Raw genomic sequence first — 17,276 nt, 5'->3', positions numbered from 1 at the left:
ATTGGATGAAGACATGGACACCAGAGAAATAGAAATAGGGAAAATGAAAAAGTGGATAGGAATAAAAGGTGGAATATATTGAACTCATAAATAATGTGCAAAGCCCTGTTTAAGTTCTCTGATAGACCACTTTGATGTTGGGCTGAAGGGCCTGCTTCGTGACTGTGTTGCAAGTTTGATGAAGTGGGTCATCCACTCTACTCCAGCTGCCCACTGTGCTGCATTACCATTTCTGGTTGAACATCACCATGGAAAATTCTGTGACATAATTGACTTGCATGAAATACAGACTCACTCAAAATAATTAAAATCTCTTCAACATTTCTTGTTTGCCACAAGAATGGTCATTTTGTTCAATATTAAATCCTGACTGACCTTGAGGCCCACAGCGTGGTTGACTGGTTCCAGGTGCTGTCCTCGTCCCTGGAACTTCCTGTCCATTTTCAAACACACACCAGCAATATCCTGTGCTGCTGTGACATTGCATCGGCCTGAAGTTTCCCTCTTCATCACACTGAGGGACGTGGAGTCCGACAAGAGTCCCACGCAGGCTCATTTCCCCTTCTACTCGTTCTCGATGCTGCTCACAAGCAGACTTTGGGCGCTCATTGGCTGCTAAGAAAATTGGTTTTTTTTTAAATTACTAATAGACCTTGCAAATCTCTCAAAGGAAGCAAGGTATAAAGAGATAAGTTTGGCTAAAATTTCTACTGTGTCCTCAGAGGTGCACTAAATGAACACAGAGCAGGGTACAAATGACCATGCAAGTTGACAGCTCTCCCACAACACATTGGTTCAAGTTCTGCAGGATACTACTTTTGAGAGACCAGGATCAGAGACAACAACTTATACTGGCTCAGTCAAGAGGTGCGAGAGGGATAATGAAGCCCTGCGTATTTGAAGCCAGTGGAGAAATGCAAACATTATTGAAGACCATCATTTCTAATGGCAATTGTCAGATTATTGTCATTATAAATCGGCATGAGAGGGTGCAAAGAATGATCACTTAACTGCAGGCATTCAAGTCTGTGTATGCTGAGAAGACCACGTTGTCCCCGAAGTTCTCCTCCCAATATTTCTGAGGGGGATTGTACGCAGAATAACTCCAATAAATCTATCCTACCAGGAAATGGCGTTAAATGTGTGGAATAACAGGGAGCTGAATAAGATGGTCATTAGTACCTTTTCTCTAGAAAAACAACAATTTCATTAATTAAGGCAACTGTATTTCTGTGCACCTTGGTTTACAGACTTCTAGCATCAGCTGTATTTTATCTACCCAATAGTTTATATTTTCAACTAGTGGTGTATAACTCAGTAGAGGCATAACTGCTGCAATTTTAGATTTGAATGGATACATATTTTTATCGAGGGTTGTGGGGAATTGTGGGGAATTTCATTCTGGTGTGAGAATGAAAAGAATTTTGCTCAGCAACATGCAATTACACCGAACATTCTTTCCTTGCAATGTGATTGGGAAGGCAACTTCAGTCAAGAACAAAAAGATTTTAAGTCACAAGATAATTACAGGGAAAAGTACAAGAAGTATTCAGCTGAACACAAGAGGAAAACAGACTGGACTATTGGAACAAAAGAAAAGCTGTTTTGGTATTTCATTCTTTATTTTACAAATGCTCCATCTTCAATTCTACCACATTTTATTGCCTATTTATTCACTGCATACATTTCCAAATCTTGATCTTGGGACACACAGGCATTTTACAAAGACTGAAACTTTAAATCAGAAATCAATTACTTTGAAGCAAACACAAAAGGCAATGGAACTGCAGTGGGGAAGAGCAGTCTGCAAAAGGTATCCTAAAATAGTTAATGAAACAGACTGATAGGAATGATGGGGGAAACATCAGAAGGAGATCCAGTCCTTTTGAATGTAGCTTTGGTCTAGCATTTCCAGCAGTACTTGGAACACAACTTTAAATAGTAGTTTTAAAGATGTTGTAAGCACAATAAATTACCGCTGCCAAATCATTCATTACCATGTTAATCAGCTTCTATGAACATATAACATATATATATAACATATAACATATATATAACATATAACAATTACAGCACGGAAACAGGCCATTAGGCCCTTCTAGTCCGCACCGAACCAAACACTCCCCTCTAGTCCCACCTACCTGCACAATGACCATAACCCTCCACCTTCTTCTCATCCATATACCTGTCCAGCTTTTTTTTTAAATAATAAAATTGACTCTGCCGCCACTATTTCTCCCGGAAGCTCATTCCACACCGCTACCACTCTCTGAGTAAAGAAGTTCCCCCTCATGGTCCCTCTAAACCTCTGCCCCTTAACTCATGTCCTCTTGTTTCAATCTCTCCTACTCTTAACGGAAATAGTCTATCCACATCCACTCTGTCTATCCCTTTCATTATCTTAAATACCTCTATCAAATCCCCTCTCAACCTTCTATGCTCCAAGGAATAAAGACCTAATCTGCCCAATCTCTCCCTGTACTCTAGATGCTTAAACCCAGGTAACATTCTGGTAAATCTTCTCTGCATTCTCTCCACTCTGTTTATATCCTTCCTATAATTAGGCGACCAGAACTGCACACAGAACTCTAAATTAGACCACACCAACGCCTTATACATCTCAACATCACTTGCCAACTCCTATATTCCATGCAATAATTGATAAAGGCCAGCATACTAAAAAGCCTTCTTCACCACCCTATTCACATGAGTTTCTACCTTCAGGGAACGATGTACCGTTACTCCTAAATCCTTCTGCTCTTCTGTATTCATCAATGCTCTCCCATTTACTACGTATGTCCTGTTCTGATTCTTCTTACCAAAATGAAGCACCTCACACTTATCAGCATTAAATTCCATCTGCCATTTCTCAGCCCACTTTTCTAAGCAGCCCAAATCCCTCTGCAATCCTTGAAAACCTTCTTCATTATCCACTATTCCACCTATCTTAGTATCGTCTGCATATTTACTAATCCAATTCACCACCCCATCATCTAGATCATTAATGTATATAACAAACAACAATGGGCCCAACACAGATCCCTGAGGCACACCACTGGTCACTGGCCTCCAACCTGACAGACAATTTTCCACTACCACTCTCTGGCCTCTCCCTTTCAGCTAATGTTCAATCCATTTGACTATCTCAAAATTTATACCTAAAGACTGCACCTTCCTAACTAACCTTCCATGTGGTACCTTATCAAAGGCCTTACTGAAGTCCATATAGACAACATCCACCGCGCTACCCTCATCCACATTCCTAGTCACCTCTTCAATTTGAAAAATCAGCCCGACCTCAACAATAATTAAATATTCTTGGAACTCCTTATTTTTGCCACAACAGTGGTCATTTTACTTTATAACATTCTTCACTAACCTGGCAGCCCACAGCGTGGTTGACTGGTCCCAGGTGGTGTCCTTGTCCCTGGAACTTCCTGTCCATTTTCATACACACACCAGCAGTATCTTGTGCTGCTGTGACACTGTATTGGCCTGAAGTTCCCTTCCTCATCACACTGAGGGACGTGGAGTCTGACAAGAGACCCGTGCTGCCTCAGCTTTGCTTCTATCCGTTCTCGGTGCTGCTCACAGACAGACTTTGGGCGCTCAGTGGCTGCTAGCAAATCAAAGAGAGAAACAGTTCTCACAATTATTACAATAGTGAAAGTATTTTAAATTAAGCAGAGCAACATTTCTTGATATTATCTTTGTGTGGGCAACAGTCATTTTGGAGGGAAATGTTCATCATTTTAAATAATTTTCAACCTATTTTCACAACTGTAGCAAACTCCTAGTGCAGAACAAGGATGCACTGGAATGTCATTAGAAAGAAAACAAATTAGATTTCAAGATTTTGTTTCAGAGTTCCACAAATTCAATAAAGGTCTTTGTGCCAGACTTATCTATGCCTACCAAGTGCCTATCTACACTACACATTTTCTTGCACTTGGCCCATATCCCTCTACTTCTTTCTGGTCCATGTACCTATCCAAATGCTTTCTAAATTATGTGATTATACCTGGCTCTACTACCACCCCTGTCAGCCTGCTCAATGTACTCACCTTTGTGTGGAAACATGCTCATTAAATCTCCTTCAAATATTTCATCTTTCAGCATAAACCCATTTGCTTTGGTTTAAGAGAACCCTACCCTTAGAAAAAGACTATCTACCCTATTAATGCCCCTCATAAATTTTATAAACCTCTATGAGGGTCACCTCTCAGCATCCAATGGAATCTCAGCCTCTCCAATCTCTCCTTGTAACTACAGCCTTTAATCCCAGGCAACATCCTGGTAAATCTTTTCTGCATGCTTTCTAACTCTACCACATCCTCTCCATGGAGCAACGACCAGAAAGAAATATGCACAATACTCCCAAATTCGGTCTCGCCAATGTCAGAGAGTTTAACAGCTTGGCCTTTGGCCCAACTTGTCCATGCCAACCAAGCTAGTCCCATGATTTCGTAAACTTCTAAATAAGAAATATAGAGCTATTTAATCACAAGGGATAAAAATACAGGCAAGAAAAAACATTGAATTTCTTAATTCTGATTTTTTTTTACAGCACAGTAAAAGCCAATACCAGTCATTTAAACCAAATACACCCAAATTAACCCATAACCCCATACATTTTGGAGGGTGGGAGAAAATGGAGCACCTGGAGAAAATTCATGCAGGCACGAGGAGAACAAATTCCTTACAGTGTCAGATTCAAGTCTAGGTCACTGGCACAGTGATAGTGTTGCACTAACTGTGCTGCCCCCAATAAGCTATGGGATCCCTTTTTAACTTAAACCTATTGCAATGATTTGTTTCCTTATTATGTCTAATTCTGAACCTTAAAAGACAAAAACAATCTCCCCACCCAAGGATAAACAAAGTGATTTAGTGAAAATAGGGAAGTCAGAGAAGTGGCTTGTAGAAGAGCTTTGAAGAAAAGCAGAATGCAACAACAGGAGGAGGCATGACTGGAGGGAAAGAGGAATGAGGCAAATTATAGGAAGGAGAACAGGGCCAAACAAACATAAACAAGCTGGAATATCCATTTAATGGCAATCAATACCAATAAGAAACAAGAATAGACTGTACAGCGAATGTTAGGGCTTTTTAGAATGCTGATGAACAGAAGGACCTTGGAGCATATGAACAGATCCCGAGAGTGGCAGTACAGCTGAATACAACATGTAGGATGAATTGATAGTGGCACAGAATATCCAGGTTCAGATGCAATTTGACTGAGTTTTTTTTAAATTTTTTATTTTTCACACTATGGATCACATTATTCAAGATATACACATTTCTCCTTTCAAATATATACAGTGTCGTTTTCTCCCCCCCCTCCCTCCTCCCCTCCCCACCTCCCCCTCCATCCATTCAAAAATCTTAGTCCAAGATACATCAAACCCATCAAACAATGTTGTCACTCAACAATAACAAACAATAACTTCCACTGAGTCAATTCTTTCCATTCTCTTTTCCTTTTGTCATTTTAGGTGATAGATGACCCGGCAGGTTTTCTCTATTATATTCCATGTACGGCTCCCATATTTGTTCAAATAATGTTATATTATTTCTTAAACTATATGTTATTTTTTCTAATGGAATACATTTATTCATTTCTATATACCACTGCTGTATTTTCAAATTATCTTCTAATTTCCAGTTTGACATAATACATTTTTTTGCTACAGCTAGGGCTATCTTAACAAATCTTTTTTGTACACCCTCCAAATCAAGTCCAAATTCTTTATTTTTTATGTTACTTAGGAGGAAGATCTCTGGGTTTTTTGGTATATTGCTTTCTGTAATTTTATTTAATATCTGGTTTAGATCTTCCCAAAATTTTTTCACCTTTTCACAAGTCCAGATTGCATGAATTGTTGTTCCTATTTCTTTTTTACAACGAAAACATCTGTCAGATACTGTTGGATCCCATTTATTTAACTTTTGAGGAGTGATATATAACCTATGTATCCAATTATATTGTATCATACATAATCTCGTATTTATTGTATTTCTCATAGTTCCTAAACATAACCTCTCCCATGTTTCCTTTTTTATCTTTATGTTTAGATCTTGTTCCCACTTTTGTTTAGTTTTATCATTTATTTCCTCATTCTCCTTTTCTTGTAATTTGATATACATGTTTGTTATAAATTTTTTAATTATCATTGTGTCTGTAATCAGATATTCAAAATTGCTTCCTTCTGATAACTTCAGACTACTTCCCACTTTATCCTTTAAATAGTCCAACTGTTCTGTTTCCTGATTGTAATCCTTCTTCATCTTAGTTACGTAACTTATTATTTGCCCTCTGATGAACGCTTTCATTGCGTCCCATAGTATAAACTTATCCTTCACTGATTCCGTATTTATTTCAAAATACATTTTAATTTGTCTTTCTATGAATTCTCTAAAATCCTGTCTTTTAAGTAGCATGGGGTTTAATCTCCATCTATACATTTTTGGAGGGATATCCTCTAACTCTATTGTCAATATCAAGGGTGATACAAGCTGATAACAGGAATAAATCTATTCTTGAATATGTTTTATGTCTATCCGAATAATATGAATATTCCTTTTCCTTTGGGTGTTGTTTCCTCCATATATCCAAAAGTTGCATTTCTTGCATCGATTTAATTATAAATTTGGTTACTTTATTCTTTCTGTTAATTTTATTCCCCGTTTTATCTATGTTTGAATCCAAATTGAGATTGAAATCCCCTCCTATTAATATATTCCCTTGCGTATCTGCTATCTTCAGAAAAATATCCTGCATAAATTTTTGATCTTCTTCATTAGGCGAATATATATTAAATAAATTCCAAAACTCCGAATATATCTGACATTTTATCATTACATATCTTCCTGCTGGATCTATTATTTCCTCTTCTATTTTAATTGGTACATTTTTACTGATTAATATAGCCACTCCTCTCGCTTTTGAGTTATATGACTCTGCCGTTACATGTCCTATCCAATCTCTCTTTAATTTCTTGTGCTCCACTTCAGTTAAATGTGTTTCTTGCATAAATGCAATATCAATTTTTTCTTTTTTCAATAAATTTAGCAGTTTCTTCCTTTTGATTTGGTTATGTATTCCATTAATATTTAAAGTCATATAGTTTAATGTAGCCATTTTATACTTTGTTTATCTTTCCCTTCCGTTTCCTCATCATCACCTTTCCTTCTCATGCATTTCTGCTTTCTTTCTTTGAACAGTTTATAAGACAACATTTTTAACACATCAAACATTCCCCTTATTCTCCTACCTAATATTTCTTTAACCCCATTGTCCCCTCCCCTTCCTGAGTTGCCCATTATCCCTTGTCGGGCAACCACATCTCCCCTCTCCATTTGGATTTGCAAATTCACTCGCAAGCGTCAACTGATTTTGCAGTGACCGTAATTTCTCCCTACCCAGCCCCCCCCAGAAAAGATTTCAATTTTTATATACAACAAAGGTCACTCTCTAAATTCCCTCTTTACTCCTCTCTTCCCCTTTTTTTTCCCTCATTAATTCTTCTCTATACACTATATATTTTCTTTTAAATGCACATACACTTATGTAATATACATATTATATATGTATATAGTCCTATACACACGTCTTTTTAGTTCGCAGTCTTTTGTACTCTCATTACACGTCTTCATCTCTCAGTCTATTTTGTAATTGTTCTGCAAATTTTCGTGCTAACTCTGGATCCGAGAATAGTCTGTTTTGCTGTCCTGGAATAAATATTTTCAATACCGCTGGATGCTTTAGTATAAATTTATACCCTTTCTTCCATAAAATCGCCTTTGCTGTATTGAACTCCTTTCTCTTCTTCAGGAGTTCAAAACTTATATCTGGATAAATAAAAATTTTTTGCCCTTTGTACTCCAGTGGCTTGTTGTCCTCTCTTACTTTCTCCATTGTTTTCTCCAGTACCTTTTCTCTTGTAGTATATCTTAGGAATTTTACTAAAATGGATCTTGGCTTTTGTTGTGGTTGTGGTTTAAAGGCCAATGCTCTATGTGCCCTTTCTATTTCCATTTCTTGCTGTAGTTCTGGACATCCTAAGATCCTGGGGATCCAATCTTCTTCTTAAATCACTAAATTCTTGTGCTTGCCATTCTTTAAATGAATCCATGTATTCTTTAATAAGAGAAAGTATATCCATTGTCTTGCCTTTCCCTTCTTCTTCCATTTCACTGTACTCTTCCTCTTCTTCCTCTGGGTTGGCCATCTGTTGTTTCTTTGTTTTCTTTTCCTTCTCTTCTTTCTTGTTTTCGTTGTCTTCTATGTTCTCCTCTTGCTGCTGCTGTTCTGTAGCTGTCATTGCCGGCTGTGGAGATCGACTCCCCAGCTGGTCGCCCCTCCCATCGGTGTGTTTTTTTGCATGCGCGGTTGCGCACTTTTACTCGGCTCAGCGAGCCATTTTTGTAGTCCACTTTCTACCGACCTGAGGGAGCGGGTTTCTCTCTCCACCGCGGGCCTCTTCGAACAGGTAAGGCCTTCTCCTTCTTCTTCCGTTGTCTTCTCTTCCTCTCTTCTTACCGTTGGTTTCGATTTTTCTTTTTTCATCGCCATCTTCTTTCCACCTTTATATTCACTTTGCTTTAATTTTTATTTTTGTGTCTTTGTGCTTTCCTCTATTTTTTTCAACTTTTTTGGAGAGGGCTGGAGTTCACTGTCCGGCCACTACTCCATCACGTGACTTCCCCCCAATTTGATTGAGTTATGAAACATTGGCTAGGCCACATCTGGAGAATAGTGCAGAGCTCTTTCTGGTTGCCACACAAGAGGACATTACTGTGCAACAAAGGATGCAGAGGAGATTCACCAGAATGTTGCTGATTTGATTACAGATGACTGAATAGGTTGGGTGGGTTTTCTCTGGAGCAGAGGAGATCGTTAAGCATCCTGAAGTTCTGTTCCTCATCACACTGAGGGATGTGGAGTCAGGCAGTCTTTGGGCATTCATTTGCCGCTAATAAACAATTTGATGAAAACATGGACACCAGAGAAATAGTAATGGAAAGGAAGAGAAGGTGGAATATATTGAATTCAAATAATGTGCAAAGATCTGTTAAGGCTTCTTATAGACTATCTGGTTATTGTGAACAAGTTGGGCTGAATGAACTGCTTCTTGACTCTTACAATTAAGGTTTAATGCAGTGGGTCATCCACTCCAGCTACCCTCTGAGCTGCATTACCATTTCTAATTCTACATCACCACAGAAAAATCCATGATATAAAGCTCACCCAAACTAATTAAAATATCTTTGATATTTTTCATGTTTGCTACAAGTACAGTCACTTTGTTTAATATTAAATCCTGACTGACCTGGCAGCCCACAGCGTGGTTGACTGGCTCCAGGTGCTGTCCTCGTTCCTATAACCTCCTGCCCGTTTTCATATACACACCAACAGTATCCTGTGCTGCTGTGACACTGCATCGGCCTGAAGTTCCCCTCTTCATCACACTGAGGGACGTGGAGTCCGACAAGAGGCCCACGCAGGCTCACCTCTACTTCTATTCGTTCTTGGTGCTGCTCACAGGTTGACTTTGGGCGCTCATTAGCGACTAATCAATTAAATAATGAAATGGCATTTAAAAGTTAATTTTTTTAACATTTTATTTAAGAATTTTAAAACACATCCATACATATAAGTATACATTAAAAAGAAATACATGTGGTATATATAAAAAAAAACCTGATCTCTCCTAATCCTAATCTAATAAAAGAAAAAAAGAAACAAGGAGAATCTCAATAACAATTATTAATTCAATACATATAATAATGGAGTTATTGGAGGATCTCCCCCCCCCACCACCAAGAGTCTCTTACATCTTCAAACCAACATATTCTAAATATGGGTTCCATATTTTCAAGAAAAAAATGTTATTTATTAGATAAATTGTTATTTTCTCAAGTGGAATACATGAGCGTAATTCAGCATGCCACATCCACATCCATAGCTATGCATTTTCTAGAAATAGCTAAAGCCAATCGTAAAAATTCAATCTTATACATAGTTAATCATAATTTAATACTAACCACTTGAATATTACCAAACAAAAAGAACATAGGATCCTGTGGGAGTTTAACTTTTAGTATTTTCTCCAAAAAATCTTTAACCTGTAACCAGAAAGGCTTTACCCTAGTACACTCCCAAGTAGAATGGAAAAAAAGAAACACCTTCCTGGCCACATCTAAAACATAAATCAGACAATGTTAAATTTAACTTGTTTAATTTTTGAGGAGATAAATATAATTGATGTAAAAAAAATTGAACTAATCTATAACTAACATTAATTATTTTTGTCATACTTTCTTTACATAATTGTCTTCAATCATTTTCATCGATTCGTCTATTTAAATCAACATCCTATTGAATTCATGAATTCTTAACTGGTGAGAAAATTTTTGAAGTAATCTATACATCTTCAAAATAAACTTATTTATTAATATTTCTCATTTGTTCTGACTAGATAATATTAAATCATGAATCTAACTTATCAACCAAGAAAGCCCTAACTTGATAATAAAAAAGTATTATTAGGAACATTAAATTTCTCTTTCATTCGTTGAAAAGTAATAAATTTATTAATTTCAAAATAATATTCTCTTAATTCCCATTGATTCAAAAATTTTAAAAATGCATTATTCATAAAAAAAGAGGTCTATTTTGATTCAAAGGCATTTTAGGAGATATTCAATCTTTTCAACCTATTTCATAATTTATTTTATTCCATAATTCAATCAAATCTCTCAAAATAAGTTTATCTTTAATTCTTATTAACAATTTTGAATTCCATTTATAAATAAAGTCCTGCATAGAATTTTCTCCTATTTTAACCAATCTTGGAAATGTATCTAAATCAAACATCCCATTAATAAATTTACGTTGAGCTGCTCTATAATAATTCTTAAAATGGGGAAGTTGAAAACCTCCTAATTCAAATTTCCAATCAATTTTTCAAAACAAACTCTTGCCATTTTCCATTTCCAAAAAAACTTACTAATATTCGAATTTAAATCCTTAAAAAAAATTTTAAGGAATCCAACAAAGAATTGATTAAATAAACACTGAACCCTTGGAAAAATATTCATTTTAATACAATTAACTCTACCTACTAAAGTTATAGGCAAATCATACCATCTATTTAAATCATTCTAATCTTATTAAGTAAAGGTAACTAATTCAATTTATACAAATTATTTAAATCATTATCAACTTTAATCCCCAAATATTTAATTCCATCATTTGACCACTTAAATCTAGCAAATTCTTTACACTGAGTATAATCTCCTTTATCCAAAGGCATAATTTCAAAAACTAATACTAATTAAAACTGAAAATGTTTTATATTGTAATCATTCGGCTTGTTGACTGAGTGGACAACTGTCAGTATTAAGGGAAAAATCCAAGACAGCATTTTAAATATATACAACATGGCACACAGCCCATCTTTGCAATTAATGCAAGCTCCTTGTGTGGAATGTCATTGAGAAGAAAATTTAAATTGGGATTCAAGTTTTCATGGTACTGTAAAATAGGGAGAAAAAAATAATAAATATGGAATCCATCTAATCAGAAAGGCAAAATAAGCAGAGAGGAATACCAGAACGGGTCATATTAATAAAAATAAGGTACTGATTTACTTAATTTTGCAGATCCAATTATGCCAGGTTTTCAATTTGAACCTACTGCATTGACCTTTTCCTTCTTTCTGAAAGTTCAGAAATATATTTTCCAAGATTAAATAAAAGAAGTGCTTAGAGAGAATAAAGAAGCTAGAAAAGCAGACAGGAAAGATTCTGTACAATGAAACCATTGGGAGAAGCCACCATAAGAACACAATGCACAAAGGTGCTGGAGAAACTCAGCAAGTCACACAACATCTATAGGAAGTCAAGTTAAACAGGAAAGTCTGGAGATGCTGTGATTGTTGTGCAATACATTAAAGTGTTGGAGAAACTTAGCAGGTCATGCAGCATCAACAGGAATGCTTTTTGTTGGAAGGAAGGAAACAAACAAGTTACAAACATGTCTCAAGATAAACAAACAGGGTGGAATATATATTTAATACTAATAAGCAATGTACAGCAAACGGTAGGATCCTAGGGATGGGTGATGAATAGAGGGTCTTGGGATGCATGCAGAGATCCTCGAAACAGGCAGCTCAGCGAGATAACACAATGAAGGTTATGTACACAATGCTTCTTTTCATCGAGAGTGGCAGAGAATATCTGAGCTGCAACAATGTTGCAGCTTTGTAAAACATTTGTTAATGCTGGGGAAATGTATGTTCTTCTGGTTGCCACACTAAGGAGGATGAGATTGTGCTGCAGAGGAGATTCACCAACAAAGAATAGTCTTCAGGAGAGACTGGACTTGTTTTACCTGTATTAAACAGGCTGAAGAGTTAACTGATGTATGTAAGTGGACATTGTACACTTGGATTTCCAGCAGGCATTTGATAAGATGATGTTTAAAAGACTACTAAGGATGCACAGAATTATGGCAAATGTATTAACATGGATAGAAGATTGATTAATCAGTTAGAAGGCAGCCAGTTAGAATAAATGGGTCTTTCACTGGTTAGCAATCAGTGGTTAGCCGCTTGCTGTAGGGGTTAGTGCTGGGTCCAAATCTGTTCACAAGATACACAAGTGCTTTGGAGAAAGGCCCCGAGGGTAGCTAAATTGAATGGAAAAGCAAATTGTATGGATAATGTGGAGAGTATGAAGAGAGATATATAGACAGGTTAAGAGAGTGGGCAACACAGTGTTAGATGGAGTACAGGGTTAGTAAATGCCAGGTCATCCACTTGGAAAGGAGAAAATAGTGAAGAAAATTATTATTTAGTTGGTGAAAGATTGCAGCATGCTGACATGGGAATGCTTGTGCATAAATCACAAAAGATTGGTTTGCAAGTGTAACAGGGATGCTGGCATTCATTCCTGGAGGGATTAAATTTAAGAGCTGGGAATTTCTGCTGCTACTGTGCAGGGGCTTGTGAAGCTGCATTTGACAGATTGCATGCAGTTCTGATCTTGTTTGAGATGTACTGGTTTTAGAGGTGGTTCAGAATAGGTTCGCAGGTTGATTCCAGAGATATGGGGGTTAGCCTATTCGGAGAGATCACATCACCATCGACTATACTCACTGGAATTTCGAAGGATGAAAGGGGATCTTCTAGAAATGCACAAAATTATTAAAGGGATAATAAGATAGAAACAAGAAAGTTGCTTCAACTGGTAGATAGGAGTAGAATTTGTGGATATTGCATCAAGATTCCGGTGAATAAATTTAAGATGGATGGGGAGGAAATACTTAAAGAGTATGAATGTGCAGAATTCTTCCAAAGAAGCAATAAATATATCTGTGTCTTAAATTTCTGCATAGTGGGAGAATTATAGGCTATGGGGAAAAAGGCAAAAATAAAATGACCTGGCAGCCCACAGCGTGGTTGACTGGTCCCAGGAGCTGTCCTTGTCCCTGGAACTTCCTGTCCATTTTCGAACACACACCAACAGTATCCTGTGCTGCTGTGACACTGCATCGGTCTGAAGTTCCCCTCTTCATCACACTGAGGGACGTGGAGTCCGATAAGATGCCCACGCAGGCTCACTTCTGTTTCTACCCGTTCTCGGTGTTGCTCACAGGCAGACTTTGGGCGCTCATTGGCTTCTAACCAATTAAAGAAAGAAACAGTTCATAAAACTATGACTAATTAACAGTGTAAATGTTTTAATCTGAGATGAGTAATATTTTGTGTTAGCTACAATCACTTCAGAGGGAAACATCAAAGGAAATATATTAAGTACATTTCATATTATTCCATATTTACAACTGATGCAAAATCCTTGTGCAGAACAAAGGTGGGATAGGGAAAGAAATTATAGGAAGGCAAAATGGACCTTCTAGAGATTAAAAAAAGACAAGCAGGAATATACATTTCATGCCAATCAATAACATGTAGCAAAGACAGGTACAATATGTACTGAAATGATAGGGCACTGGAGCAGTTTGATGAACAGAAGGGCTTTGGAATGTCTACAGATCCCTGAAAGTACAACACAGCTGGATAGTGTGGTTTTTTTTAAATTTTTATTTTTCACACTATAAACCATATAGATCAAGATACATACATTTTCCTTCTTAAATATATAGTGTCCTTTTTTCCCCCCCCCTTCCCTCCTCCCCTCCCATTTATTTAAAGTTCAGAAAATAAGATACATTAAACCCGTCAAACAATGTTGTCACTCAATAAAAATAAACAAGAAATTCCACTGAGTCAGTTCTTTTCATTCTCTTCTCCTGTCATTTTAGGTGGTAGATGTCCACGGTAGGTTTTCTCTATTATGTTTCATGTATGGCTCCCATATTTGTTCAAATATTGTAATGTTATTTCTTAAATTATACGTTATTTATTCTAATGGAATACATTTATTCATTTCTATATACCATTGTTGTATTCTCAAGTTATCTTCTAATTTCCAGGCTGACATAATACATTTTTTTGCTACCGCTAGGGCTATCCTAACAAATCTTTTTTGTGCACCATCCAAATCAAGCCCAAATTCTTTGTTTTTTATATTACTTAGGAGGAAGATTTCTGGGTTTTTTGGTATATTGCTTTTTGTGATTTTATTTAATATCTGGTTTAGATCTTCCCAAAATTTTTTCACTTTCTCACATGTCCAAATTGCATGAATTGTTGTTCCCATTTCCTTTTTACAGCGAAAACATCTGTCAAATACTGTTGGGTCCCATTTATTTAACTTTTGAGGTGTAATGTATAGCCTGTGTATCCAGTTATATTGTATCATACGTAACCTCATATTTATTGTATTTCTCATAGTTCCTGAGCATAACTTCTCCCATGTTTCCTTCTTTATCTTTATGTTTAGATCTTGTTCCCATTTTTGTTTAGTTTTACCATTTGTTTCCTCATTCTCCTTTTCTTGTAGTTTAATATACATGTTTGTTACAAATTTTTTGATTATCGTTGTGTCTGTAATCACATATTCAAAATTACTTCCCTCTGGTAACCTCAGGCTGCTTCCCAATTTGTCCTTCAAGTAGGATTTCAGTTGGTAGTATGCCAACACTGTATCTTGAGTTATATTATATTTATCCTTCATTTGTTCAAAGAATAATTTATTTCCCGAAAAACAATTTTCTATTCTTTTGATCCCTTTTTTCTCCCATTCTCTAAAGGAAAGGTTATCTATTGTAAAAAGGATTAGCTGATTTTGCGTCAGTATTAGTTTTGGTAGTTGGTAATTTATTTTATTCCTTTCTACATGAATCTTCTTCCAAACATTGAGCAGATGATGTAATACTGGAGAATTCCTACGTTGTACCAATTTTTCATCCCATTTATATAATATGTTCAGGTATCTTCTCCCCTATTTTATCTAGTTCTAATCTAGTCCAATCTGGCTTTTCCCTTGTTTGATAAAAATCTGATAGGTATCTTAATTGTGCGGCTCTATAATAATTTTTAAAGTTTAGCAGTTGTAAGCCTCCTTGTTTATACCATTCTGTTAATTTATCTAGTGCTATCCTCGGTTTTCCCCCCTTTCCATAAAAATTTCCTTATTATTTTCTTTAACTCCTTGAAGAATTTCTCTGTCAAGTGTATTGGCAATGCCTAAAATAGGTATTGTATCCTTGGGAAAATGTTCATTTTAATACAGGTTATCCTTCCTATCAGTGTTAGTGGTAAGTCTTTCCAATGCTCTAAGTCGTCTTGTAATTTTTTCATTAGTGGATAATAATTGAGTTTATATAGATGGCCGAGGTTTTTATTTATTTGTATACCTAGGAATCGCATTGCTTGCGTTTGCCATCTGAATGGTGATTCTTTCTTAAATTTTAAGAAATCCGCATTATTCATTGCCATTGTTTCACTTTTATTTGCGTTAATCTTGTACCCCGACACTTCTCCATATTCCTTCAATTTCTAATGTAATTCTTTTATTGATATTTCTGGTTCTGCTAAGTATACTATAACTTCATCTGCAAATAAACTGATTTTATATTCCTTGTCTTTTATTTTTATCCCTTTTATTTTATTTTCTGTTCTTATCAGTTCTGCTAGAGGTTCTATGGCTAACGCGAACAATAAGGGCGATAGTGGGCATCCCTGCCTTGTTGATCTGCTTAAGTTAAATTGTTTTGATATATATCCATTTACTGTCACTTTCGACAATGCCCCCTTATATAATGCTTTAATCCAATTAATATATTTCTCTGGTAAGCTGAATTTTTGTAGTACTTTGAATAAATAATTCCATTCTACTTTGTCAAAGGCCTTCTCTGCATCTAAAGCAACCGCTACTGTTGGAGCTTTATTTCCTTCTACTGCATGAATTAAGTTAACAAATTTACAAATATTGTCTGTGGTTCGTCTTTTTTTAATAAATCCAGTTTGGTCTAGATTTACTATTTTTGGTACATAGTCGGCTAATCTGTTTGCTAATAGTTTAGCTATTATCTTATAATCTGTGTTAAGTAAAGATATTGGTCTATATGACGCTGGTGCGAGTGGATCTTTCCCGGTCTTTGGTATTACTGTAATTATTGCTGTTTTGCATGAATCTGGTAAGCTTTGTGTTTTATCAATCTGGTTCATTACTTCCAGGAGGGGAGGAATTAATAAATCTTTAAATGTTTTATAGAATTCTATTGGGAATCCATCCTCTCCTGGTGTTTTATTATTCGGTAGTTTTTTTTATTATCTCTTGTATTTCTACTATTTCAAACGGTTCTGTTAATTTATTTTGTTCCTCTGTTTGTAATTTCAGTAGTTCAATTTTAGTTAAAAATTCATCTATTTTGTCTTCTTTCCCTTCGTTTTCAGTTTGATATAATTGTTCGTAGAATTCTCTGAAGTTTTCATTAATCTCCATTGGATTATATGTGATTTGCTTGTCTTTTTTCCTTAATGCCAATACCATTCTCTTAGTTTGTTCTGTCTTAAGCTGCCACGCTAGAATTTTGTGCGTTTTTTCCCCTCGTTCATAATATTTCTGTTTTGTCTTCATTATGTTCTTCTCCACCTTATATGTTTGTAGTGTTTCATATTTTATTTTTTTATCTGCCAATTCTCTTCTTTTAGTTGTGTCTTCCTTCATTGCTAATTCTTTTTCTATATTTGCTATTTCCCTTTCCAACTGCTCTGTTTCCTGATTGTAGTCCTTCTTCATCTTGGTTACATAACTTATTATTTGCCCTCTGATGAACGCTTTCATTGCATCCCATAGTATAA

The 17,276-nt window shown here is 36.0% G+C and overlaps 1 protein-coding gene across 9 annotated transcripts in view; it reads right to left on the bottom strand.

Annotated features, from left to right (window-relative positions):
• Nucleotides 1–17,276, bottom strand: part of nid2a (nidogen 2a (osteonidogen)) — a 115,966-nt gene that overhangs the window by 29,674 nt on the left and 69,016 nt on the right. For 7 of the 9 annotated variants that reach the window (XM_069917029.1, XM_069917030.1, XM_069917033.1 and 4 more), the window contains 4 exons: nt 13,448–13,687; nt 9,333–9,572; nt 3,380–3,619; nt 376–615 (listed from right to left, as the gene is read on the bottom strand). In XM_069917029.1, coding sequence (XP_069773130.1) covers nt 376–615; nt 3,380–3,619; nt 9,333–9,572; nt 13,448–13,687 — 960 coding nt within the window. The remainder of the gene's footprint in view (nt 1–375; nt 616–3,379; nt 3,620–9,332; nt 9,573–13,447; nt 13,688–17,276) is intronic. The other 2 variants (XM_069917034.1, XM_069917035.1) reach the window with 2 other exon arrangements.

This window comes from Narcine bancroftii, chromosome 2, assembly GCF_036971445.1.
Source record: "Narcine bancroftii isolate sNarBan1 chromosome 2, sNarBan1.hap1, whole genome shotgun sequence".
In the NCBI taxonomy this organism is placed as follows: domain Eukaryota; kingdom Metazoa; phylum Chordata; class Chondrichthyes; order Torpediniformes; family Narcinidae; genus Narcine; species Narcine bancroftii.
This window is presented reverse-complemented; position numbering and strand designations above follow the sequence as displayed.